The following is a 26498-nucleotide window of genomic DNA, read 5'->3' as shown; positions in this document are numbered from 1 at the left end:
TCCCACATCTGATCATATTTGTTTATTTTTAAAGTATATTTTTTGTTATTTTGGGTTTAAACATCTGAAGCCTTTTAGGAGAGTGTTTGAATACTATCAGCTTTACTACAAAGGTAGTGTTTTCAACCATTAAAATGGGGTGACGAAGGATCGGAGTCTGATTCCAAGATTATATAAATTTCATAAAATAATAAAAGCTTCATAGACTGCCTCCACCAGCACCGGAACAGCCAGTGGGCACTGCTCAAAGGCACCGCTCCTCAGCATGGTCCACCTGCTTTCCTTTGGTCGTGGGTCCGGGCTGGATCTGCGGTGGGAAGAGGCACTCTTTGTTTGCATCACAGGGTAATCTGGAAGCCCTTGTACTGAATCTTTGGTTCCCATGTAAACACGGGTTCCTGCCACTCTGACAGGCTGCCGCTGCATTTCAGACTCCGGAGACTGGTTATTTACATCTCCAACTAGGCTTCTGAACGTGGGAAAGTAGAGCAGGTCAGCATAGCATATGTTGGAGTTTGCATGGACAGATGCGCTTGAGAATAATAAGGACATTCTTTTAACCGGGTTCCTTAGTTATAAATGTGGCAGGCGAATGTTTCCCAGTCAGGGCTGGGATTGACGCATATGGAGCAGATGGTACTTTTTATGAGCAAACGGTATTTTTCATGAGATAACACGTTAACCTGACTTTTCAAAGCTCTGTGTTTCATCTTTCACTGAAGGTCGTGGGGCAGGGCGCAGCCCGTCTTCACGGTGGGAATCTCGCGGTGTTGTCACCGACACCCACGCTGCCCGGCACGGCGGCTTTGGATCCCGTTCCGCGCAGACGTTCAACATTAAGTACACACGTAGTCCCGGGTTCTTCTGGCCTCAGATTCGCTGTTTCTTCTTGCATTTTTCATGGCATGAAAAATAAACATTGTATTTCAAAGCTCTTATACAGTGTGGCAGGTGTAAGCTAACCCGCTTTGACCTAACAGGAGTCCCTAACCCAGGGCGAAGATGGTAGTCTGTGAAACCACGGGACAGTTGAATATACGGTGTGTGGAATCTGCTCTTTGGGGGTGTTGGGTCCCACAATTTGCCTCTCCTGATCATTGTGCTGACTGCGGGGATGCTGTACTAAATTTTTTAAAGTCAGAGTATTTCTAAATACTATAGGCAATTGGGATAGAGTCTGGATTTTCTGGAATTCAGAAACTAAATTTGTGTGTGTATGTGTGTGTTTTGAAACTTACACTTGTTGGGGAAACAAACCAACTGATAACCCTATACAGTGTTTCTTCTACCTTGTCCAAAGACAGTGGGGTCATGGATAATCCCAAGCTCCATGCGAGGGGCTCCATGGACATAAGGAAAGAATCAGCTGTGAACTCTCAGCTCTGTCAGCATACTAACCAGTGACCTTCGGGCTCCCAGCCATTTGCCAGGCTTCTTGTGCAAGCCGGGTGGGGATCTCTGCTCCCCTGCTGCTTTAGGGGCAGGTCTCCCTGGTGAGCAAAAAGGGAAAAAAGAGAGAGAAAGCTCACAGGCACAGGTGACAGCGTGATGATTGCTGGAGGAAGGTGGAAGGTAAAGGGGAGCTAAATGATGATGGACAGAGAATTGACTTGGGGTGGTGAACCCACAATACAGTGCACAGATGATGTGTTGTGGAATTGTGCACCCGAGACCTGTACGATTTTGTTAACGTGTCACCTCGATAAAGTCGATAAAAAGGAAAGAAAGAGCAGGTATACCCCTGCAGTAAAATATCCCATTATTTTAAAATGCAGCGCCCCAACTTGATTATACTAATGTTGATGTTTATTTGTAAGTTTTCATTTTTTCCCAGAAATACATATATGTGGACATGATTCACTTTCTTTGTGTTTTTTTCCTACCACAGACACGGGGGCAGAAAGACAGACACTAAGAGAAAATGTGTACCCTAAATTGAGAGAATTCTGCAGAGAAAATTATGGATTAGAATTTCAGGTAAGTCTGATACTTATTTCACTTTTAATTATGTTGGCTAAATAACTAACATTTGTTGTTTGTTTCTTGTTACCACTTGTGTGCTATAAATGACAAATTTTAAGCCCTGAAAAATTTCATTCCTATAAGAGTGGGTAAAAAGAAGCACTGGAAAATCTAGATAAAATATTTAGTCACTTTTCATGTTTTGCATGTTATGCTGTTTCTTAGATCCTGCCTTTTTTTGTCTTGTCTCTTTCTTTGAACCATGTTTATTTGCTTTTTTGATGATTTCCAGTCCTATCAGAAGAGTGAAGGGTGTTGAGCACCTGTCTGTCTGTAAGCTGTGGCCTCTGGAAATGATTTGCATCTGAAAATCGGGGCCAGCCTTCTCAGGCATTGCCTTTCAGCAGGCTAGCAGTTCTCGCCTTCTTTCTTGCCTTTTAGTTTTACTCACATTGCAGAATGTGCTTTTTCCCAAGCATTTCAGGGGTTTACCATTTACCAAACAACAAAAATAAATTGTATCAGCCTTCCAAGAGAGAGTTTTAGCCATTACTAAAGTTTATGAAAACCTTGGTAGACACCCTTGATTTTGCCACCTAACAGAACAATACTTAACACCATGGATATACCTTGGACATCCAAAAATTGAGGAGCTAAATGGCTCCTGCAACAGATAATATTTAGACAGAATTCTTCAACCTCATTCACAGTGGAAATCTTAATTCTCTAGTGCTGTACTTTAACTATAGACTTACATTGTTACGTGAGGAATACTCACTAGGGGGTTATGGTGTAAGACTGCAAAACTCACACTTAACACCAGTGTTAGTGGAAGAAAATTCCACCCTTCATTTGTTTCCTCCTGCCTACGTGTTTTATGTGTTTTATCTCGGCACACCTCAGGATGCCTTCTAACGGGGTGCGTAAAATAATCGTCTCCAATGACTTCAGTCTCGGTGCGTCATGTCGGCAGCAGCAGGGCACCGAGACACTTCCTGAACGGCTGCTCCTAAGGTACCATTTGCTTGATAACTTAGGAACCAAAATTAAATTTCTTGTTCTGAATTTAGCATTATCTTCTTCGAGGAATCTACCGGTGGTTCTACTGATAACAGGGTCTCAACTGTTAAGCAAAGTGTTGATCTGTCAAAATTCCCAAAGGCTTAGACCACCTTGGGGGCCCAGTTCGCAGGGGAAATGTGCCCGAGCACATTAACCCCCTCTTTGAGGGAGTGAGTTTGAGTTTGCATCCTTGTTGTTAATAGAGGGAGGAAGTCTTCGAACTACAGAACAGTGCCCATAAAACATGGTATCGATTAGGATTAGCTGAGGAGAGATATAGAGAAAGTATATTTTCTGAATGGCAGGTAGGCACAGGAGAAGACAGATAAAGCTAAAAGAAAACTATAGCAAGCGAGGTGCATACACGAAATTGATGACAAGGATCATTCCAGGCAGGTTCAGTGAATCAGTTGATGAGAGTGCTGGGCATCAGTGAAAACCGCGGTGAGCAAAGCAGACGTGGAACTGAGCCCCAGCTGTCTACTGCAGGTGACTTAACCTGCCAGTCCTTTAGCTTGGTGTCTAAAATTGGGGTGGTGACAGCTTACAGGTCCAAGGTTGTGTTCAGAATAAAATATACAAGGTTGCATTTGCTTTCCAGCTTCTAAAGTCAATAGGAGCTCAATATGAGAGCTGAACCTTCTAAGAATACACTTTTTGATGTGTTCTTTTCTGGTAGGTTCATTATAGATTTCCATGAAGATATGTTTTCTAGAGAGACAGTTCTCTTTTCAACTGCAACAAAATATGGTGCCAGAAACTTCATGAAAAACCGCTTTACCCATATGGTAGCCTGGATTCTCCCCGTGGTTGCGCTGTGAACCCCAAAGAAACAAATTTCCTAGAGTTGCTCAAACATCCCAGTCATGCCTCTTGCCTGTGCTTATGTTGTTCTCTCCACCTACAACGTACGTTTTTCACTCTGGCTCTGCCCCTGCATCACCTCCTGAGTCCTACTGATTTCTAAAACTCTTCCTATCTGATCTTAGGTCATACCCTCTCCTCTTTGCTCACTGCCCTTCAGCTACATGTCCTCCATCTGGTTCCTTGAACACTTCCAGCCCATTCCCATTTAAAGATTTCCCCTGGATGTTCTCTCTCTGTAGCAATGGCTCGCCTCCCCATCGTCTTATTGTCCTTCGGATCTCCACTGAAATGTTACTTCCCTAGTGACCCAATCCAGAGCAACCACTTAGCCACTCCTTTACTTCGCCCTAGTTTAGTTGTTTGCATTACATGTGTCGATATTGGATATCTTTCTGTTTGCTCATGTGTTGGTTTGCTTATTGTCTTTCTCCCTGTAGAATGTAAGTTCAAAGGCAGGGACGTGTCTGCCTTTGTGACAGCTATATTCCTGGTCCTGGAATAGTTCCCCTCACGTAGGAAAACTGTAAAAACGTGTGGAATGGATGAATGAATGCCCACATGAGCATGTGAGTGAAGGAAGTCTCAGCCCAAACACTAGTTGCTTAGGGAAGCCTTCTCTGATCCCCCACCCCTCCCAAGATGTATCTTGTACCCTTTTCTTTGCCCCCCTAAAATCCTATGCGTAACTCCCAACCATTCATCAAGAATGACTCAAGACGTGTTTATTGACCCTTGACCATGTTCCACTCAATGTTCCAGGTATTAGGGATACAAGAGCAAACCAAATAATTGACTCCCAAATATCTCCCCCTTTATGTTCCCTGAATTCTTATCCCAGGACTGAGGCCACCCAGTCCCCACTGGTTCCCTGAGCCCCCACCCAGTCCCCACTGGTTCCCTGAGCCCCCCACCCAGCCCCCAGTAAACCTGCTTAGGGTAGAGACCTCTAACGGGGTTCTCGACTGATCTGGGCACCAGGGCACCTCCATTTTGAAAGCAGTTTTCATTTGAGTCCAGCCACTCAACTTAGTGTTATCCCGGCTGCTTCAGTGATCATCTAGTAATTGTCTCACTTCATCTCAGTCACCGAAGGTCATACACCTGCTCCTGGTCTCAGCTTCATCGACTTTATTGTTTCCCTGCAAATTATTCTTTATTTCAATTAGTGTGTCCTTCATTTCTGACTGGATCTTTTTTATGCTGTTGAGGTCCTCAGTAAGTTCCTTCAGCATCCTTATAGCCAGGGTTTTAAACTCTACATCTGATAGATTGCTTATCTCCATTTCGTTTAGTTCTTTTTCTGGAGTTTTGATCTGTTCTTTCATTTGGGCCATGTTTTTTTGTCTCCTCAATTTGGCAGCCTCCCTATGTTTGGTTCCATGTATTAGGTAGAGCTGCTGTGACTTAAATTGTTAGGATATAATGGTAGCATGGCCTGATGTAGTAGGTCGCCTGTAGGGTCCAGTGGCACAGCCTCCCCTATCACTGAACCGGGGTGCTCAAGGTGTGCCCTCCATGTGGGCTCCATGTGGGCCTCCTCTTGTAGTCCAGCCTTGATTGCTGTTGGCCTGTCAGTGGGGGGGGATTCACCCAGGCTAGTCAGCTGCTACAACTGGATGTGACCACTGACCACCAACCTCTGCTCTCTGTGGAGGATCAGCTGTGCAAGGGCAAGGTGGTGGTGCTCCAGCGTGGTCTGCAGCTGTCCACTGGGTGTGCATGCTCTGGGCCAGTGTTCTGCCCAGAGCCACCGTGCCTGAGCTGTAAAGCAATCTGAGGTGGCTGCTACTTGTGCTGGGCTCGGAGATTCCCAGGCTGTGAATCTAGGCTGGCTGCTGCTAGTGCTGTACCTTGGGCCACTTAGCAAGACGTATGGAGGCTGGGGCTCACTGAGGCCAGCTATTGCTTGTTTGATGGGATTTAGGAAGTTGTGAAGCATGAGCCAAGCAAGACCAGTCATTCATATGGAAAAGCCACTGTTAACAGCTTGGGTGGGCCTGTAAGTTTGGTGGAACAGAGTCTCAGGGGATCTCCAGGGTGGGGCAAGCAGTGTTAGCCAGGTCGATGGAGTCTCAGAGAAAACACCCCTCTTCCAGCTCTGTGTTTCTGTGGGGGGAGGGTTCAGAAAAGGATCAATGGCTTTTGCCCACCTTTCTGTCTGAGAGAAAGCTGTCCTGCAGCTGTTGCCTTGACACCAGACACTTCAGTTCCCATGTCTATGCCACTGCCTTTCAAGCTGCTACCTGGCACTGGAGCTCAGAGGGAGTGAGTCTGAGTAAGTCCATGTGTGGGCTCTTTAAGAGGAAATGCTTGGGACTCCGTTAGTTGCTTCCACTGACTCAATCCCCACTGGTTTTTGCAGCCAGAAGTAGTGGGGACTTACCTTCCTGGCACTGGAACCCTAGGCTGAGGGGCCTGGTGTGGGGCTGGGACTCCTCGTCCCCAAGATATCTCTCCTGAATTTTTATTTACTGCACATGGATATGGGACCAACCTGTTCTACCTCTCTGCTCCTCCTGCCAGTCTGGATGGATGTGGTTTCTTTAATTCCGTAGTTGTCAGACTTCCATTCAGCTCGATTTCTGTGAGTTCTGAGTGATGGTTGTTCTATATTTTAGTTATAATTTTGATGTGGTTGTGCAAGGAGACGAGCTGTGTTTACCTGCGATGCCATCTTGACCAGAAGTCCTCCTTGTTTTTTAATTACTTTAAAAATGCCCTCACTCCACTAACTAAAACTCTTAGAGGTCAGAAATGATGTTATTTATATCTTCATATTAACAGCATTTTTTATAGGACCTGGCTCATACTATATGCATAATGAATGTTGATTGATTGAAGTGAATTTAGTGACTGAATGAATTAGACCCAGAAGCTGAAATTCTAGAACAGTGCTACACAGAAGTATAATGTGACTCATAGATGAGCCACAAATGTAATTTTAAATTTTTCTACTAATTACATACTAGAAAAATAAAAAGAAACAGCCAAGATTTATTAATATATTTCATTAATAAATTTATGCATAATATACTTTATTTAAGCCATTATATCCATAACATTATCATCTCAACACATAAGCCGTGTAAAGATTATTAAGGAGGTTATTCTACATTCTCTTTTCATACTAAGTCTTCAAGGCCGGTGCATATTGGTGCACTCACAACACATCCCCCTTCTGACTGGCTCCGTCTCGGATGCCCAGCGACCGTATGTGGCCAGGGGCTCCTGTGCTGGACAGAGCAGCCCTAGACAGGAGTGGCGTCAAGGTTGTGCCATTCCGACAGGGGTGAGAGCCCAATGACAGGTGCCCAGCTGAGAGTGACAGAGCGACAACTAGAGGAGTTACAGTAGGAACGGAAATTCATTTGTGCATGTAGAAAAAGAAAACTCCAGGTAATGATTAAGACAATGTTTCCACTTACTGAATTAGGAGCTTTTTCTTTTATTTGATCATTTTCAGACATTGATAAGGGTGCACAACCTCAGACAGTTAATGCAACTTCCAAAAGTGCTGTGGACTTGGGACTGATGGCTCTAATAGATGAGACAACAGACTGAGATGGGTGCTCAGCAGTTATTTGGCAGCTGTCTTAGCACTGAAGCTTTGTTTGAAATCAAAAGAGGCAAGTGATGGAAATGCTTATTTCCCAATCCTGAATGATCAGTGTTAGTCATGGTGGGTGCCATTTGTTACCTTTTGCAATTTTGTTAAATATAGCTTCTAAAAAAAGTTCCCCTACATACCCTTGCTGTTAAGTGTATCAACTTGGCCTCCTAGCAAGTTTTCTGGCCCCCAGCCCTTCTCCTTCTCTCTGCCAGGCACTTCTTGGGGTCCTAGGTGTGTGAGGAAGTGGGAGCTTATTCCCTCAGCAGGACCTTGCAAGCCCGCTCTCTGCCTCACAATCACATTGTGCTGCCACCCAAAGGCCCCACAGGGGTGGGTGCTCCTTCCAAAGATGCGTCCTGTTATCTGGAATTTGTTCTTCTCTCCTTCACTTCAGGGTTTCATCTCTCTGTGGTTGCTTTGGCAGCAGAAACCCACACCTGCCCACCTGGGTTTTTTTCCTCCCCGGACCCCCGGCAAGAGCTTTATTGTCCCCTTAACTGGTGTGTATGAGTGAGTGACGCCACATCCGCATCTCCAGCTCTCTCTCCTCCACAGTGACAGGGAGGTACTTCTCCAGTTTTTTAATGTTAATGTATCTAAAACAGAACCCGTCCTTCTGTCTCCTTTTCCTAGCTTCTCACTTGCTACTATGTCCTGTTTTCCAGACTTTAAAATCTTGGCATACAATCCATTCTTCACCCTTTACACCTAGACCTGAACTGCCATTGTTCCTTTGGATTTACCTGCCAACGTGTTTCCTACAAGTTCGCCTTTCCTTTCCGTCTCACTAGGCTCTGTCTTTACTCAGCCTTCCTTTCTTAACAGCTGAGTGACAGTGGCGACCTTTTCCCAATCTTCCCTGAGGCTGGGTGTTTTTGTGTTCTGGTGCGGACTGTACACAGCTGCTCAGATAATCTTCCCTAAACAGTATTTACCAACTTTCATTCATTCTAAGATGCCTGGGTTTGTTTTCTTTTTTTTTTTTTACATCTCAGAAATTAAGATTCATCTTACAAATAATCGGCGTGTCTGTACTCCCTGCGGCAGCACATACACAAACCAGTGCTGTGTCACACATCCTGATGCCATTGGCAGTATCGTGCAGTGTTGGAGCAGGCTGCAGCCGCTATCTGAGATGCAGTGAATTGCAGTGCATTGCATCATTTGTGGGGTCTGGTGGAAACAGCATGCATGTGTTTTGTTGGATTGGGATTCAGATTCTGGGTCCACAACTACCAGTCCCGTGACACTGGGCGAAGTGCCGGATCTCTGGTAAATGAACGGGATGGTGTTTATTTTCCAGGATTGTTACGAGAATTCAGTGCGCATGGAAGGCACTGGATGGAGACTTGGGCAGGAGGCCCGTACGGTTTTAGACTACAGGAAGTAGCTATGTTCTCTGTGCACGTCAGTCGTAGGTTACGCTAAATTGTGTGGGTCTCCCATTAGCTTGACCCTCCTGATACTTCCTGAGTCGAACAGTTACTTCGCCTCACACTGAAGGCGCTTCATTAGTGGTTTGCACCTACTTTTCCTCCATCGCTCTTTTCTTTGCCCACCACAGTCCTCCTGCTCTAAGAGAAGCCCAGTCTCCTTCTTTGCACACACTTTTCCCTCCCACCTGTCTGGCTGCTCAGGAATTTCAGCCTGCATTTTGCCTCCTGAGTTGCCAGAATACATCGTGGGCTTTATAATTGACAGGATATGTCACCGTGCCCTTGGCCTTTTCTCCACGTTGTCAACTAGCCAGCCCGTTCCCATTTTCTAGTGATCCAGTGTGTGCTTCCTTCCACGGGGAAAGGCACCCTCCATGGGGATTCACCCCTCGCTGAATCACGCGTTGCTACACTGAGGCCAGCACTTCAGTTTGTCCAGCTCACTTCCCATTTCGGTTCTGTCTGTCAAAGCCTGAGCGGGTCTCACCAAGTTAACACTATGTAAAAGTATTAGCAGCACGTGACATTGTCTTTCTCCCAGCCATGAGCCAGTTTGTAAAAAAGGGGGGAGGAGGATGAACAGAGATGGAAAAGGGGAAGGGAAACATTGTCACAATTGACTGGCAGTTGCTCCAGTTCCGTTGTAAACAGCAGCCCACCGCGGGCAGCGTGGAGTGGCTCTTGTGGAATTCCCGTGCCTGACCTCCCCAGATAGCGTTGTTGTTCGTCCTTCACTTTGCATGTGTAGACAACTTGCTGCCTCATGTGTATCCTACATGTAGAGCAGTGGCATTGCGGGGCGGTCCAGGAGCTACTGGAGGCGCTGTGCTTTGCTGGCCATTTAATTCTGCTAAATTGTGGCTGTGTGGTTACGCCAACACTGGAAACCGCCCAGTGAGATGAATCCCTTAATAAGCAGACAGCGGGATCCCATTTGCAGGTGACATTTAAGTGTCCCACTGGATACAATCACCATGAGGCTTTTCTCAGATTCTGAACACAGGGTAGACACTTTTTTCCCCATCCTCACTTTTTATTTCTTATAGGAGGGGGAGGAGACCTTTTAGCAAGTCTTCGCACAGGAAAAAGAGCACTCATTTAAGAGGTCGACTTTGTCAATAATTAGTTATCCACCTTTGGAAAGTAACTGAAACTCCGTTTTCTTCCAGCTGATGTTTCCTTTCACCTTCCACAGCGGTGAGCTGTGACCCTGACTCTCTACGAGCAGGCCCTGCCACGTTCATGGTGCTGTTGTGTCTAGAAGCCCCCCACCCTCACTGAATGGCGCTCTCCTCTGTGTGTGTCCTTCAGGTGCAGGCCCCTTTCTTCCTCACTGGTGTCTGTCCACCCCGATTCCCAGGGGCAGGCTCAGGTGCTCGGTCCCATGGGCTTTATTCATTTATCCACAGCCTTTCTCGAGCCTCTGCCCTGCACCAGGCAGAGCTGTGGGCGCAGCAGATGCCATGGTGTTGGAAACGAACAGTTCCTGCCCTCGTGGAGTTCACCGCCTCCCAGAGAAGACAGTCATAAACACCAGTGACCCAGTGGTGCTGGCTGCAAAGGAAGTTTGGATTTTCACTCAGTCACATAGCTTGCTAGAGATCAGCTGCCCCACCACTGAAGGAAGCTGGTCCTTAGTTTGCAGCCTGGCTGGGGTCCCTTTGTGCAGCGAGCTCCTCCAGCTTATTATATGCCATACCGATGATGCACTGTGGCTTCTGGCTTGTGGCTCCTTCTCTGCCCCCACTCCTGGTACCTTCCCTCTACTCTGTGTTCATTAAGCCATAGTAGTCAGAGGTCCTGTCTTAGCTGGTGGCTTAGTTCTTCCTTACCACCACATCTTCCAAGACTCCCCCCTGCTTACCTTCCCCGTGAGGTGAACATTCCAGTAACGGGACGCAGCTGCGGAAACAGATCCAAATGAGTGCTGTCGTCGCCTCTGCGTTGACCTTGCAGGTCAAGTCCTTAGCCGCTAATGTTGTTTCTGTTCAAGTCTTTCTGATCCTGTCCTTTGTTCTTTTGAATTTTTTTTATAGTGGCAGATGTAATCCCTTTAAGAATAGACTTGATTTTAAAGAGAGATAAAGGTCTTTTCAGAGCCATGTCTTGTAAATATAAAGGCCAATAAACCAGGAGAAATAACATATATAATAGGAACCAACTCCACCTCTGAAGGAACAGGAGTTTTTTCAACTCACAACGTGATGACTCCCCCAGAGGAAAGGCCCCTGGCAGTGGCGGAATCATTGGAAGGAGGGCGTAGCTTCGCCTGGTAGTAACTTGAGGAGCAGCCTTCACTTAAGTACAACCTTTGTTCAAAAACGAAGTCAGTCCTGTTGTCTCTCTAGTTACATTTTTGGTCCACATTCAGTGGTGTCGTATGGCATGGGAACACTGAGAAGGAAAATACTTTGGAAAACATTTAAATTTAAAAGCTCTTTGAAGAAATGATAGTATGAAGATATTATGAGTTCACATTTGGGTTTGGTTTCGTTTCTTGGTAAAACATGAGGTTAGTATTTGTTTCTTACGGTTTGCTTTATTGTTTGTATAGTATCTTGGTATTTAAATGATTGTGTCTGATTTCAAGTGGTTAAAATTTGTGAGGGCTTTCATTGGCTGCCTTGTTTTCAGACCAATTCAGCACATTGAAATAAGCATGATAAATTAGCTTCCCTAAGAAAATTTTAAAACAGGTTAGATGGTTTTAAGTAAAAAGAGATCAAATCAAAGTACTTTCCTGTGCTTTTGTACTTAATGATGAATTAAGTAAAGGCACATAAAACGTGCTGTCAACAAGTTAGTATTCCAATAAATAGTGAATTAGATTGCAGCGTCTGCAGTGCCTGGGCATTAGGCTAAAAGCTAAACTTAATTTTTTAAGTATATAATAAATCTTGTCTCGGTGAGCACTCCGGGTCCCCGCTGCCCTTCCCGCTATCGATCATGCGGGTAGGTGGGAGGTCTGTCTGCCCAGATGGTGTCTGGGTTGCATACGTTAGATGTTTCATTCATTTATTTCCTCCATGTCTTCACGGTAGCTTGATTTTATCTTTTTTCATCATTTCCTGCCCATAAAGTCATTTGAGAAAAGAGCAGTTTGAGGGGGAAAAGCTGGAAGCAGGAGACTGTGCAAACCCAGCTCCTGAAGTGAGGAGATGGGGAGCTATGAAGGCCTGGGGGAGGGCGGTGGCGGCCAAACCTGAAGGCAGAACAGATGCAGAAACTAGTACAAAGGACTCCCCTGCGTGGCAGATAAGTAAGGTGACACTCAGGCTCCTATGTAAACACATAAAGGAAAGCCTTGTTTCATCTTTGACACTGGTCGTTTGGTCTGCATATAGGAGTATACAGTTAGATCTCACTCTGTAGTTCTTTGTTTAAAATTTTATTTATTTTATTTTTAAAGTATATTTTTATTGATTATGCTGTTACAGTTGTCCCAGTATTCCCCTTTATGCCCCCCTCCACCCAGTACCCCCCTTCCCTCCAGCAATTCCCCCACCCTTAGTTCATGTCCGTGGGTCATGCATGTAAGTTCTTTGGCTTCTTCATTTCCTATACTATTCTTAACCTCCCCTGTCTATTTTGTACCTACCATTTATGCTTCTTATTCCCTGTACCTTTTACCCCATTCTCTCCCTCCCCCTCCCTGCTGATAACCCTCCATGTGATCTCCATTTCTATGATTCTGTTCCTGTTCTAGTTGTTCGCTTAGTTTGGGGGTTTTTTTTAGATTGAGTCGTTGATAGTTGTGAGTTTGTTGTCATTTTACTGTTCATAGTTTTCATCTTCTTTTTCTTAGATAGATCCCTTTAACATTTCATATAATAAGGGCTTGGTGATGATGAACTCCTTTAACTTGACCTTGTCTGGGGAGCACTTTATCTGCCCTCCCATTCTAAATGATAGCTTTGCTGGATAGAGCAATCGTGGATGTAGGTGCCTGCTTTTCATCCCTTTGAATACTTCCTGCCAGCCCCTTCTTGCCTGTAAGGTCTCTTTTGAGAAATCAGCTGACAGTCTTATGGGAACTCCTTTGTAGATAACACTCTTCTTTTCTCTTGCTGCTTTTTTAATATACCAGGCGCTTGATTACACTGTTCTTGCACTCAATTCTCTGAGTAGAGGATGGAAGTCCTGTAGACAATCACAATACAAATTAGATGTGCACAGTGTCATTGAGATATAATTCAATTCACCATAAAAGTTTCCCATTTAAAGGTACAATTTTTAGCATATCCGCAGTTGTGTGAGCATTACCCAAATCAATTGCATAACGTTGTCATCGCCCCTCATAGAAACACTGTGCCTTTCAGTGTGACTCCCTTTGTGCCTTATTCCCCTTCCTCCCAGCCCCAGGCAACCACTAATCTACCTTTTGCCTTTGTAGATTTGCCTATTCTAGACATTTTATATAAACGGAACAATAGGACAGGTGGTCTTTTGTGACTGGCTTCTAGCACTTAGCAAAATGTTTTCAAGGCTCTTCCTTGCTGTAGCATCAGCATTTCATTGCTTTTTATTTCCAAGTAATATTCCATTGTAAGAACATGCCATTTTACTTATCCATTGGTCACTCAATAGCCATTTAGATTCTTTCCACTTCTTGGCTCTTATAAGTAATGCTGCTATCAGCATTCAAGTTCAAGTTTTCGTGTGGACATACGTTTTCATTTCTGTTGGGTATGTACGTAGGAGAATCGCTGGATCAGGCGGTGATCCTATCTGAGCTTCTGAGGAACTGGTGGACCGGCTTCTAGAGTGGCCGCACCGCTGTGCGTTTTCACAGCGGCACATGGAGGTTGCAGCTGCTGCGTGTCCTCAGCAGCATGCGTTCCATCTTTCTGACGGTTGCCGTCCTCCTGGGTGTGAGGTGCCGTCTCGCCGTAGCTGCAGCTCGCATTTCCCCAATGGCCACTGACGCTGAGCGTCTTTCCACGTGTGCTGTTGGCATGCTCCGTGTCCTCTGTGACAAAGCGTCTGCCCGTCAAACACACAATTGGCAAATACTTTCTTCCACCCCACGGGCGCTCTTTTTGCTCTCTTTATGTGTCCTTTGGTGCACAAAAGTTTTTTCATTTTGAGGAAATTCAGTTTATCTTTTTTGTTTTAATTACTTGTACTTTGCTCTCATGTCTGAGAAACCACTCAAATCCAGGGTCACAAAGATTTATACACTATGTTCTCAAAAAACTAGAGTTTTAGAGTTTTAACTCTTTCTGTCTGTGATCTGTTGTGAGTTAATTTTTGGATACGGAGTGAGGAAGGGGTCAAACTTCATTCTTTCACGTGTAGCTATCCAGTTGTCCTTGTACCATTTGTTGAAAAAAAACTATTCTTCACTGAACTGTTTTGGCACCTGTGTTGAATCAGTTGGCCGCCAGTGTGAGGATTTATTTTTGGATTCTCAATTTTATTCTATTGACTATCCTAAGGCCAGTACTACACTCTCTTAATTATTATAGCTTTATAGTAAGTTTGAATGCTTTCTAGTGTAACATTTTAATTCCTTTAATGATTTTTTCACCTTTTTTGAGATTTGTCTTTGTAGTTATTTAAGGCATATATCTCATATCAGAATCTACTTATAATTTATGCTAAGTGAATTCCAGTGAGCTATAAAAAGATTACTCCGATGTAGGTCTGTTCCCTTTTCTCCCTTTTGTGCTATTATTGTTATATGTGTGACATCAACATATGTTGCTAACCCAGTGACATACTATGATAATTATTACTTGATACAGTTTTGTCACTAAAAGAAGATGCAAGAACAGGTATGTGTGTATAGCTTTTGTTACATTAATCTTCATATCTACCATTTCTGTTCCTCTTCATTGGCTGTAAATCAGACCTTTCGTCAGGTATACCCAAACAGTGCCGGCCAACAGGGTGGAGACCTGGCTCTGTGCGTAGTGTTAGTTTATGAATGGCACAACTAAGAATTACCATTAATATGCAGTAAACGTGGATTCATTTTGACAGTTTATTGGCAAATGGTCGGAATGTCTTTTAATGATTACAGTGTAGGACTGTCAGTACTTTGTAGTTCTGTCCAATGAAACTGACTGCAATGGTGACATATTCTGTATCTCTGCTTTCCAACATGGGGGTCGTAGCCACGTGATACTATTGAGATTTGAAAAATTGGATTTTTAATTTTAAATGATTTATATTGAATTTTAAGTAGCCACAGCTAAAGGGTCTCATATTGGACCCTTATAATCTCAGATGCCCCCTTCTTTAATATTGTGATTAAACCTTGTAAGGCAGATGAAAGGGAATATTTTTAAAAGAGGTTTGTATATCTCTACCAGCCATCTAAAATCTTAAATGCAGGCAGATAAAGACACCTGTGTGGGGCCGTAGCCTGGGAAGTGCACAGAGCCCCCGGGATCTGCTCGGGGTGCAGTGGGGGACTGTGCTCTGTGCTTCCGTCTCACTGAATGCCATGCACAGTCAGTAAGGAGCAGAGGGTTTGTTTGTTTGTTTTTCTGCTTGTGGGAAACAAGGAAAGGAAAAGAGGAAATCTTCAAAGCTGCAGTTAGAAACATTTACCATATGCAGATAGCAGTTGAGTAAAGGGAACGAAACCCATACTGCTCTCCATAGCAAATTTTTCAAAGAACACGCTTGTAGAAGTTTTTACAGGCTCTCAGAATCTTCCTGTGGTCTTTGAAGTAAGGAGACAGAAGCTCCGATTATCCTCCCTTCTTAGGGAGGCATACCTTTCGCTGCTTTCCGATACATGCTTTTCAGATACGTATTGATGAAAGCCGAATGCATATAGATAACACACACATAACCAAAATGGCTGTCCCCACACGATAACCCATACTTATAATGGTTTGGGGTGTTTCTTTTCTTTAAAAAACAAGGCAGAAAGAAAGAAAGAAATGCAGGTGTTAAGTTCAGTCAGTATATGCTAATGCCCACTGGGGTTTTCCCTCCTCATATTCAGACACTTGGTAGCATACATGCTTATTTCGTTGTCTCGGATAATGTATTAGCACCTCCCCGCTGCTTTCAGACTTTGTTTTGAAGCCTTATTGCCCCTTCAGTCTAATGAAAACCTGCATTTCAAAGCCTCTGACATTTAACATTTCATTTTCTCTGGGCCCATGTCAACAGTATAATCAGGAACATAAGAAGAAATCATAATGTTCATTCCGACCCATCACGGAATGGAAAAATAAACCTCTTCCAGTGGGACTTAAAAATCATGTTCCCTCTCTAAGGGAAAAAAATGCTGCAAAGAGAAAAGCTAGAAGTCATGTTAGCTTAACATCGAGAATAAGAATAAGGCCCCACAGGTGGATTAATACTGCCTCCTGCATTGGTTCCCAGGTGATAGACCTGTACTGGGGAGTGGACGAAGACGAGTGGGACAGCCCGGAGCTCCAGAAGACACGCATGAGGCTGCTGGAGGACTGTTTGAAAACTTCTGCAGGTCCATGTTTTGTTGTGGGTATAAAAAACTAATGCTTTATATTAAATTCTAGATGAATGTGAGAATTCTTGCTGACTTGTGATCCCTAAGGGCGTTTACAATAGGGAGAAAGCACTTGCTGTTCTATTTCTATTTAAAATTTCAAACTGTCTCCTTGCCCTCAATGTGTGAGAATAAAATCCTCAGGTTTCCCATAAAGAAAGCACTGCAAATTAACAGGAAAGAATTTGAAGTGGTAATCAAAGAGATGACTTGGGTTTGACAATTTCCACAATGCCAGTGATCAGCAATGAAGATTACTGAATGGAGTCCTACAATAATTATCCTCAATTTTCTTATATTGTATAATGTGTTTAATCATAGTGTCTCTATTTACCAACATTAGAGTTTCTGGCTTTTTTTTAAGCACGGAGGCTGAAACGTTATAAAAGTAAACCAAATATACTATGTCAAATCTGCTAATAGGAAATGACGCCCTGTAAAAATTTTATGCAGTGATTTCCAGCTAGAGGCTCATTCTAAGCTACAAATTTGAGTGGAACATTACTACTAGTTTGTCATTATTTTTTAAACAATACCCACTCCTCTGTGTAAACACAATGGTAATAAGTTAAGAAGGTCAGTCTGTGGCATGGGATTGTGCAGAAACTGTCTTAATTTAGCCCCTTATCTTGAATCCAGACTGATCCTGCCAGTTGATGGGGAAGTTGCCCCTTTGAACACAGGAAGTTTTGAATCTGACAGATGAGGGGTAACATTACTAGCGAATGCTATGAAGAAAATGTCAAATCATGCCATTCAAAGCAAGGTTCAGCATATGAACCAAAGTGCTTCTAAAACTCATTTGCATATCTGTCTATATGCAGCTCCACATAGGATTAAGATAACAAAGACCATATCAGAAATCTGATCAGTTAATAAAGTCATTTCCAAAGGTAATAAAGTACTTGAAAGCTCTGTAATATGGTATTTTTAGTATCAGTACATGGGTAAATTATTCATATGTTCACCAAGTACTTATTGAATGCTACTCTGTGCCCGGGGCTGCTCTCAGTGCTGGGGGCGTGCTAGGTGGAACCATACGAAATAGTCATTTTGTAGGACTCTTTCGTGTGATTTAACCTTAGAACTGAACTTAGAAACTAAAACTTTCTGTCCCCATGGAGCTTCCATTCTGATACGGGGTGAGGGTGAGAAATGCTACGGAGGAAAACACAGAAAGGCAGGAGGAGAGGGCACAGCAGTGAGGCGAGAGACTTGTAACTTTCTGTCAGGTAGCTGGGCGAGGCCTCACCGAGAGGGTGGCCTTGGAAGGGAGGTAGGAAGAGGGGTGGGAAATACTCAGGTCAGAACCTTCTAGGGAGAGGTGTTGGAAACATGATTGGCATGTTCAGGGAGCACTGAGAACAAAGGGGAGCAGATGGGGATGCAGGCGCAGGCCATACCACGGGCTTTGTCATCTCAAGGTTGGCTGTGAAGATTTTATTTCTACTTTGAATGGCATGAGAAGCCAGAGTGCTTTAAGCAGAGCACTAAAGTGATCTGACATAGTTGAAGGCCCTACCTTGGCGGCTGGGTGTGTGGCAGAAGGCCAAGCCCGAGACCTGTTAGAAAGCTATTGTAATGAGCCAAACAAGACAAATGCATGGTTTGGGGGTGGGGGGAGGGGGTGTTGAAGAATGGACATGTAAAAACAGCATCCTGTGGTCTGAACAGAATATAAAAAGTCCTGAAAGCCATGTTAGATTTCTGAAGAGCTGGTGCAGCAGAGGAATAAAGACTTTTCCACGGGTCTTCAGAACATAGAACTAGGCCCAGTGGATGGAAACACAAGGAGGCAGATTTTAGCCCTAGGTGGAGAAATTGGAGGATGTAGCTCTGTCTGGGTTTAGGGTCATAGATCCCTGGGTCCTAACGTGTTGTAGCTATGTGACATCGCAGGACTTCCTTTACTACCCAAAGCCCTAGTTTCCTTATCTGCGAAGTAGAGATGTCGGTAATAGTGACCCACCTTCTGGGGTCATTCTGCAGATGCAGTGAGATTACAGGGTGCTCAGTGTCTCATGCAGCATATCCCACAGTAGCGCTGGGTGGTATTCGTTGTTGTGTGATTATGGTTCTCTCTCAAAGCTGTCCTAAGGCGAAATCACCTGCCTCAAGTTGTAATGAGTGTGTCACCAAGAAAATTGTCATTAGAGTAAAGGATGCAAACCTCTGTGGCAGGGAGTGGTGCTGTAGAAGAGACCAAACACTGGAAGCCAAGCTCGAGCAGATTCCACCATGCTTAAAAAGCCAGATTTGGGAGGTACACAGTGCTGTGAGTGAGCCTGGGGAGTCGCAGTTGCTGTGACCTCCACGGCTCCGTCCTCACCCAGCCTCAGAAACTCAGGGATGAGGGAGACACTCTCCCCCTCTGTCATCACTCCGTGGAGCACCATACTCAAACCAACCGAAATCAGTCGTGGCCATTAATTTCCAACCACTTGCAGGTTCTGAGAGTAAAGGTTAACTGATAGAACATCAGTAACAACTTTATTGAACATAAACAATTCATTTATGCCTCCTCTGCTCTCTGTTACATGTGGAAACTCGGGGCGCCCACGATCCCACCCTGTGGGTAGAGCTGGGATTATTCACCCCAGTGATCCAAAATCACACAGGGCTTATCTCACTGCTTATAGGAGAACATAGTGCTCTTTATGGCCTTTCTTGTTGTAACTATGGGAACAGTGGGCATACATGTGTTGCTTTTGAGCTCCAATTCCCTTGTCCAGTGTTTCCTTGTGATATTTCTAGAAGTCGCGGTGACCCCTGTGGGCTGCAAAGCGTGTTGTTACTTCACTTGATGGCTTGAAAATTCACCGTTGCTGCATAAAAAATGTTTTCGTATCTTCAAAGTCTTCACAGATATGAGCTCTCACTTTAGATACAAATAAATTCAGAACCAAACAAACTTTCCTTTTAAGTACCCAGGGAATGGGGGCTCAAGGGGAACTTGGCCGTAAATATTATATGAACTTGGCTCTTTTTCACTTCGTTTCCTAAAAGTTGTGCTTTGGGAAGTGGCTCAAGCTGCTAGAGACACGCCGGCTGTGCCTGCTAAACCTGCACAGCTGTTTGGACGCATGCTTTTTGGTGACAAGGAGGAGAGGGTCATAGAATAAGGTGCCCAGACATGTGTCCAGGTTTCACTCACAGAATTAACTCCAGAGACATTTCATATGGAGAATACATCGTCGCTACTGAGGTCAAACAGAATTTGTAGACATGTAGGGGAACAAACGTACGGTGGGAAAACCCAGAGTCTTTATTTCACAACCTGAGTCAGAGCCCTGGTTCTGACAGGGCATCAGATCGCTATCCTTGCCGTGCTTAATGGTCACAGCCATAACGTGGGGAAATAATACTCGTTAAACTACAAGGAGAAGTAAATGTTGGATAAATAGCAAAGGTTTGTTGTGGGATTTATGTGGGAGTTCTTTGTAAACTATAAAGGGCTTCACAATCTTTAGTTCTTGTTAACTCATGACTTAAGGCAGGGCTGTCAAACTCATTTTCACTGGGGGCCACATCGGCCTCGTGGTCGCCTTCAAAGGGCTGAATGTAATTTTGGGACTGTATACATGTAACTGCTCCTTAACAGTTAAGCAAGAGCTCAGGGCTGCCACCAGGTAGAAACAAGGTGCCGGGCCAGATGAAACAAGGTGGAGGGTGGGATTCAGCCTGTGGGCCTCGTGTTTGCCACCTGTGATTTAAGGTATTTCAAATGAGAATACAATGCTTTTATTGATCCTGGAAATTTTCCCCTTTGAAAATGTTGATAGTGTAAATGTAGAAAGATTTAAAACTTGATTCAGTCAAAAATTAAAGCCAAATGAAGGTTTTTGACTTCATTCTTGACAAACACCATAAAATGTAGAGTACAAATTTGCTAGCTATGAATTTGCTGGAACTCACTCTGTACGACCTTTACCATTTTCAAGGAGGGATTTTGACCAGGATTTGGACTCACACTTGAGTCCAGAGTCACTATCTGCTTCTCCTCTTAAGTGCGGAGAATTGCCTCAGCCTTCACAAAGTGTGGGAAGTTCCGCAGAATCTTCCCCACTGACCACCTAGACCATAACACATGTCCTTACGAAGGGGGCGAGGAATATTGCCTTTGGAGAGAGCGGGGCCCATGTGAACGCTAACTGTTCACATCCCTGTCCCTCTTCATGGCGTGTGTTAGGGGGAGTGAGGCTGGTCTTCTTAACTATTCCTTCCAATTTGGAGTGCCCCAATAGAGTTGCTTGTGGGGCTTGAGCATTGACCCTGGACCTTGAGTAAAGTTTTGCCTCTTGGCAGAAGTTGGTAAAAGCAAGTAATTGGTTGGCTTAAAGAATTGGAGTTTAAAAAGCTTAGTTATAGCATGAGGGGAGCTTCCCCTAGGTGTGTGGGAGTTCTGGGGGATCCAGACAGGATCTCACTACATTCCCTCAATCCACAGTGTGGGGGGTGTGGAGATTTACTGAGGGCGAGGCACTGGCAAGCCAAGCCAGGCCCATGCACCAAAAACGGGGCACTGGTTACCACTGCCGGAGACAGCTAAGAGGTTCTGTGACTTCATACTCAGAAGGACATTCACCATGTCTTAGAGTCAGGACTAAGAGAATGCTGCCTGCCATATGTTTTGACAATTTCCAGAAGTCTCATAGAGCCAAAACCTGTATAGCATCCTCATGGGGGCTACCAGATCCCACAGATGGAAACAGACATAATTTGTCAGCATTGGATGGAGAAGTGGCCAAGACCAAGAGTGAGGCTGCTGCCCCAGCATCCTTACCTGAGTGTCGGCAGGCGCCAAAGCCATCTTGCAGCCCTACCCCCCCCCCCACACACACAGTGCCGTCAGCGGCACAGATGGCATGGGACGAAGAGCAGGCCAGTCTCTAGCCTACCACAGGCAGCTCCTGGCAGCTGTCCTGAAGACCAGTACGCGAAGTGGGAAGAAGGAAGCTCAGAGATCCATCCATCCATACATGGGCTAAGTTAGAGTTTAGACCACAAATAGGAGGATTTTTAAGGAGTTGTACTGAGAAATGTATCGTTATTGAGGAAGTTTAAGATTTTCTGCTAGGCACAAGAGTAAAGACAAAACAAAATCCATAGTGGTTCCTGGTAAAAAGCTAAACCATCCCGTATTTGTACATCACTATAGGGCACTACTGAATCACACCTCCAGCACAGAGGCCCGTTTTTGTCACCCGGCTGGGGCACCGCTCTCCAGAGTTAAGTTACGCCTGCTTGAAAGTCCAGACTCAGTTTAGGTTAAAGAAAATTGTGCAGTGAGAGTTCTGCAATCACTGACTTTAAGGAATGAATTACAGGGTGTTTATAACAGTTGAGCTTTGGAAAATATTTCATTTTATCCACAGCCCAATATATAATTGGTTTACCATTTTAGGTATACTAAGTAAACACGCCCATGAAAAATTAATACAAGTGTTTAATCTTGGTTTGACCTAAACAAAATGTCCAGGTACTTTTCTGCGATTTAGTTCTCACATTCAGAAATACAGTTTTATTAACCCAAAGGTACTAAAATGGGAAAGTAGTCATTGATTTGAACTGACAGTTATCTAAATTAAAAAACAATCTATATTTTTAGCATCCTTATTTTAAAATGTAAGTAAAAATCAATCTAAAACCTCAGATTTTCTAGATACAGTTTGCTCATAATATCAAGAGAAACAGAGACTTTTTAACATATAAAATTAAGCATGTCCAGTTGAAATCAACCAGTCATCCATCATAGTTCTAAAACAGGTTCCAATTAGGCTCCCAATATAAGTTGGTTCCAAAAATAAATTACTTGATTATCACTAAAGAGGGTAGGATGGGCAAGCATTGAAAATTGTTGTTGAAAAGGAAGCTACTTATCACAAGTGGAAGCCAAAGAGGGCCATTTAGTTAATGGTTGCTAATATATAAAGTACTTTCACAATAATTTTTGAAAATATATAAGCTCCTTGCACAGTTTAAGGCATTCTTTCTCATAATACAGTATATTTTTGTATGGTAAAATGAATTATGGAGGAAAGTCGAACTGGAGAGTAATTAACTCTTTACAACTTAATTTGTAAGAAAAATATTCACTTAAGACTGTCGTCCTAAGGACTTCCACTTCTGAATAGAATGGCAACAACCTGAAAAGTGAAACTGAAACATCCTATTTTTAAAGAAATAATAGAGCTGTAAAGGCAAAGATAATTAGACAAACTTCATTTCCAGAGAAGAGTTCTGTGTTGATGATCTGGCTTTATAGACACAGGAGCCCCCAAAGCACAGACAGTTTCTCCATCAGATATTTGTGAACTGTGAATGTGGGATGATAGGAAGCTGGGCTAGAAAAGCAGAGTGAAGGCTTCCACAATCTCTTTGATATTTCGGGGACAAAGTTCACTGGAACCCAGCAGGGATACTTAACAACTCTTACCTTTGAAACACTTTAATTCAAAGTAAACTGAATCCAACTAAAACTATAACCAAGTTGTAGCCGGTTCAAATACTGAGGGAATTAGCCTCTTGCTCTGTCAGTCAACATAGGAAAAGGAACCCCTTAATAACAGCTCTTTTAAGTACACAGCCCACTATAAGTGGAACCTAATCAACAAAACAAACAACCCAGCAAAATATAATGAGACATTGAAATTAAGAACAATTCTAATCAATAAAATAACAAGAAAAAATAAATAAATACAATGTCTAGAATACAATAAAAATTATAAGACATGCAAAGAATCAAGAAAGTACATTTAATAAACAAGAGAAAAAGTACAAAACAGAAGTCAAACCCCCAGATGACCCAGATGACGGAATCAACTGTCAGAAACTGTTAAATATGTTCATGAAAACACAGGAAAAGATGGGCAAAATGAATGAGAACATGGATTTCAACAAAGAAATGGTAAAAAAAAAGAATGACACGGGTATTTTAGAACTAAAAGATACAGTATATAAAATTAAAACTTTATCTTAGGAGCTTCATAGTAGACTAAACAAAGTCTACGACTGAATTAGTGAACTGAAAAGAAAATTTCTAAATTTTAGCGCAGATTTTTTTTAAATAGGAGAAACAGAATAAAGTAGAAGAAACTTGAGGTATTGTCAAACAGCCTCACATAAGTGTCATTACACTTCTAGAAAAAGAGACAGAAAAGGATGGGAGAAAAGTAACAAGTAAGAACTTTCCAAAACTGTTGAAAGACATCACCCCACTCAGATTCAAGAAGCCCAGTAAAGTCCAGAAAGCAAGAAAATTGCACCTAAGCACATTACAGTAAACTGCTTAAAACCGAAAGTAAAGAGAAAAAATACTTAAAATTTAAAATTAATCAGAAGGAAAAAAATCATTACCTTCAGAAAAACAACAAAGAGACTGTCACTTGACTTTTTTAATAGAGAAGCTCTGGAATGCAAAGACAATGGAATGTCTTCTTAAAGTGCTGGCAGGGAAGAAACAGCCAAGCTAGCGTGTTATACCTATGAAAGTGTCCTACAAAAGGAAGATGAAATAAAGACGTTTTCAGGCAAAACCAGACAGACTTTGTCATCAGCTAACCCACATTTAAAGAAAAACAAAAAGATTTTTTCTACCTTGGGGAAAATGCCCACAGGTAGAAGTTCAGATTCATAAGCAGGAATTAAGAACATTGGGAAGGCTGATATGAAAGAATATTGACTGTGTAAAGCTATGTAACAAAGCTTTGTAGGGCTTATCAAATTTAACATACAACTTTGTTTTTTTGTGTTTCACTTTATTATGCTTTACAGATGTTGCTTTATTCTTTGTTTGTTTTTTAACACAAATTGGAGGCAAGGCCCTCCACTAGCAAAATGACTATGCCTCACTTTTGTTATGATACGTGCTTTGTTGCAGTGGTCGGAGACTGCCCGAAGGGCGAAAGGGGCCAAGGTAGTTAACCACTTTTTAAGGTAGTCTTGCATTACTTGGAAAGTGAAAACAGTACAAATTTAAGCTGAACTCTTGAGTCAGGGGTAAATTTTGTCATGCCACGTGTAGGAAAACCACTAAAGAGGAATACATAAATAAATAATAAAAATCTCATTGAAGAGATAAAATAGATAAAAATAATTTTTCTAAAAGAAGGCTAGAAATGAAGAAAAAAGAATAGATAGAACAAATAGAAAGGTAATAGCCTTGAACCCAACTATTTCTTCAGATGTAAACAGACTTAACACTCCAATTAAAATAGAAATTCAACTATATGCTTTACACTAACCAAAAAAAAAAAATGACATCAGTGTCACATAGTAGGCAAGAAGATAAATGGACATTTCATTAATAATGAAAAGTTCCATTTAGTGGGAAGATACAATATTTCTACATTTAAAAGGATCTAATAACATGGCTTCAAATTATATAAAGCAAAACTTGTCAGAACTAAAAGAGAAATAGACAAATCCACACTAATAGAAGACTTTTAGATATTTATTTTAGTATTTGAGTGAATAAGCAGATAACAAAAATCACTAACTACATAGCTTTAAATAACATGATTTATCGACAATGACCTAATCGACATTTATAGAATGCTACAACCAATAACTACAGAACATACCATTTTTCAGTGATACATAGAACATTTTCTAAAGTATTAAGTATGATCCATCCATATGGTAGGTAATAACGCAAGTCTCAACAAATTTCAAAAGATTGAAATCATATTAAATTTCTGATCTGTCCTTGGTGGGATTAAAAACTAAAAAACAACTGAAAAATAACAACACAATCACTAATATGCAGAGTTAAGTAAACCATACTTCTAAATAAACCATGGGTCAAAGATATATCATGGGAAATTAAAAAAAATTTTTTTGAACTGAACTAAAGTAAAAATACAACACATCAGAATGTGTGGGATTCAGCGAAGGCAGTGCTTAGAGAAAAACAGAAGGAACTGCATGGTGTTAAATGTGTGCTAGACAAGAAGAGATTTTGGAAATCAATGATTTAATTGTCTATCTCAAGAGACTAGAAGAAGAAGAGAAAATTAAACCTAAAGAAGTTCAGAGAAAAAAGGCACATTCATCAGAAGCAACAGATTTTAAAACACTTTCAAAGATCCTGAGCATTACTTGTACCTCTCAGGATAAAGGATGATGGGACTTTAGCATTGGAAAGAGCCTGGAGATCATCAAGTAATTACGTAGTTGAAAGTCCTACATTTTACAAGGTAAAATTTGAGACCCATACAAGTGAAGGAATCCAGTATTTCCTGAACTCTCCAATACGGCAGGTGCTGTGCTGAGCGCTCTTCACATATTACTTCTTATACCCACCCTCTGAGGCCAACGGCTTTCCGGCTCTATCAGTGAGGACGCTGACACATTAGTAGTTTCCGCATTTGCCTAAAGTCTTAAAATAAGTAAGAGTTGGAGGCAGGATTCCAACCAAGGTCTTTTTAATTCCAAAGCCCATGATACTCCTACACCACCACCCTAAACGGTTTAACAAGAGGCCATTGTGAAGGTCTAAAACCAAAGTCCCTTTTTCCCAGTCTATTTCTCCTCCCACTACAGAAGTACAGAAATTGTACCATAATGTCCTGTTGCGGTTTTGTGGGGTTCTTTCATATACAGTTGAATGAGTCAGCTAGAATGGTCATTGGTCTACTGTGCAATGTACTTGTCCCCAGTGGGGAGTGAAGCTGTGTTGCCCTAAGCTTTGTTAAAATTGCTTAGGCTAGTCATTAAATTCTATGATAAACTTCAACTTTTTAAAAAGATTTTGTTTATTTATTTTTAGAGAGAGGGGAAGGGAGGGAGAAAGAGATGGAGAGAAACATCAATGTGTGGTTGCATCTCATGCATCCCCTACTGGGGATGTGGCCCACAACCCAAGTGTGTGCCCTGACTGGGAATCAAACCAGCGACCCTTTGGTTTGCAGGCTGGCATGCAGTCCACTGAGCCACACCAGCCAGGGCCAAAACCTTCAATTTTTAATCTAATTTCCCTAGACAGAGAAACTTGCAGCTGCCAAAACCTGTGCTTGGAAATACCACACATACAAATTGTTTTTCCCCTCGTGCTTACCCTGTATCTGCT

At 42.7% G+C, this 26498-nt stretch overlaps 1 protein-coding gene across 1 annotated transcript in view; it reads left to right on the top strand.

The window, feature by feature from the left end:
* Window positions 1-26498, top strand: part of NWD2 (NACHT and WD repeat domain containing 2) — a 135974-nt gene that overhangs the window by 52571 nt on the left and 56905 nt on the right. The window contains exons 2-3 of the mRNA XM_024573743.3: window positions 1889-1977; window positions 16285-16401. Of these exons, the coding sequence (XP_024429511.2) occupies window positions 1889-1977; window positions 16285-16401 (206 nt within the window). The remainder of the gene's footprint in view (window positions 1-1888; window positions 1978-16284; window positions 16402-26498) is intronic.

This window comes from Desmodus rotundus, chromosome 4, assembly GCF_022682495.2.
Source record: "Desmodus rotundus isolate HL8 chromosome 4, HLdesRot8A.1, whole genome shotgun sequence".
NCBI lineage: Eukaryota > Metazoa > Chordata > Mammalia > Chiroptera > Phyllostomidae > Desmodus > Desmodus rotundus.
This window is presented reverse-complemented; position numbering and strand designations above follow the sequence as displayed.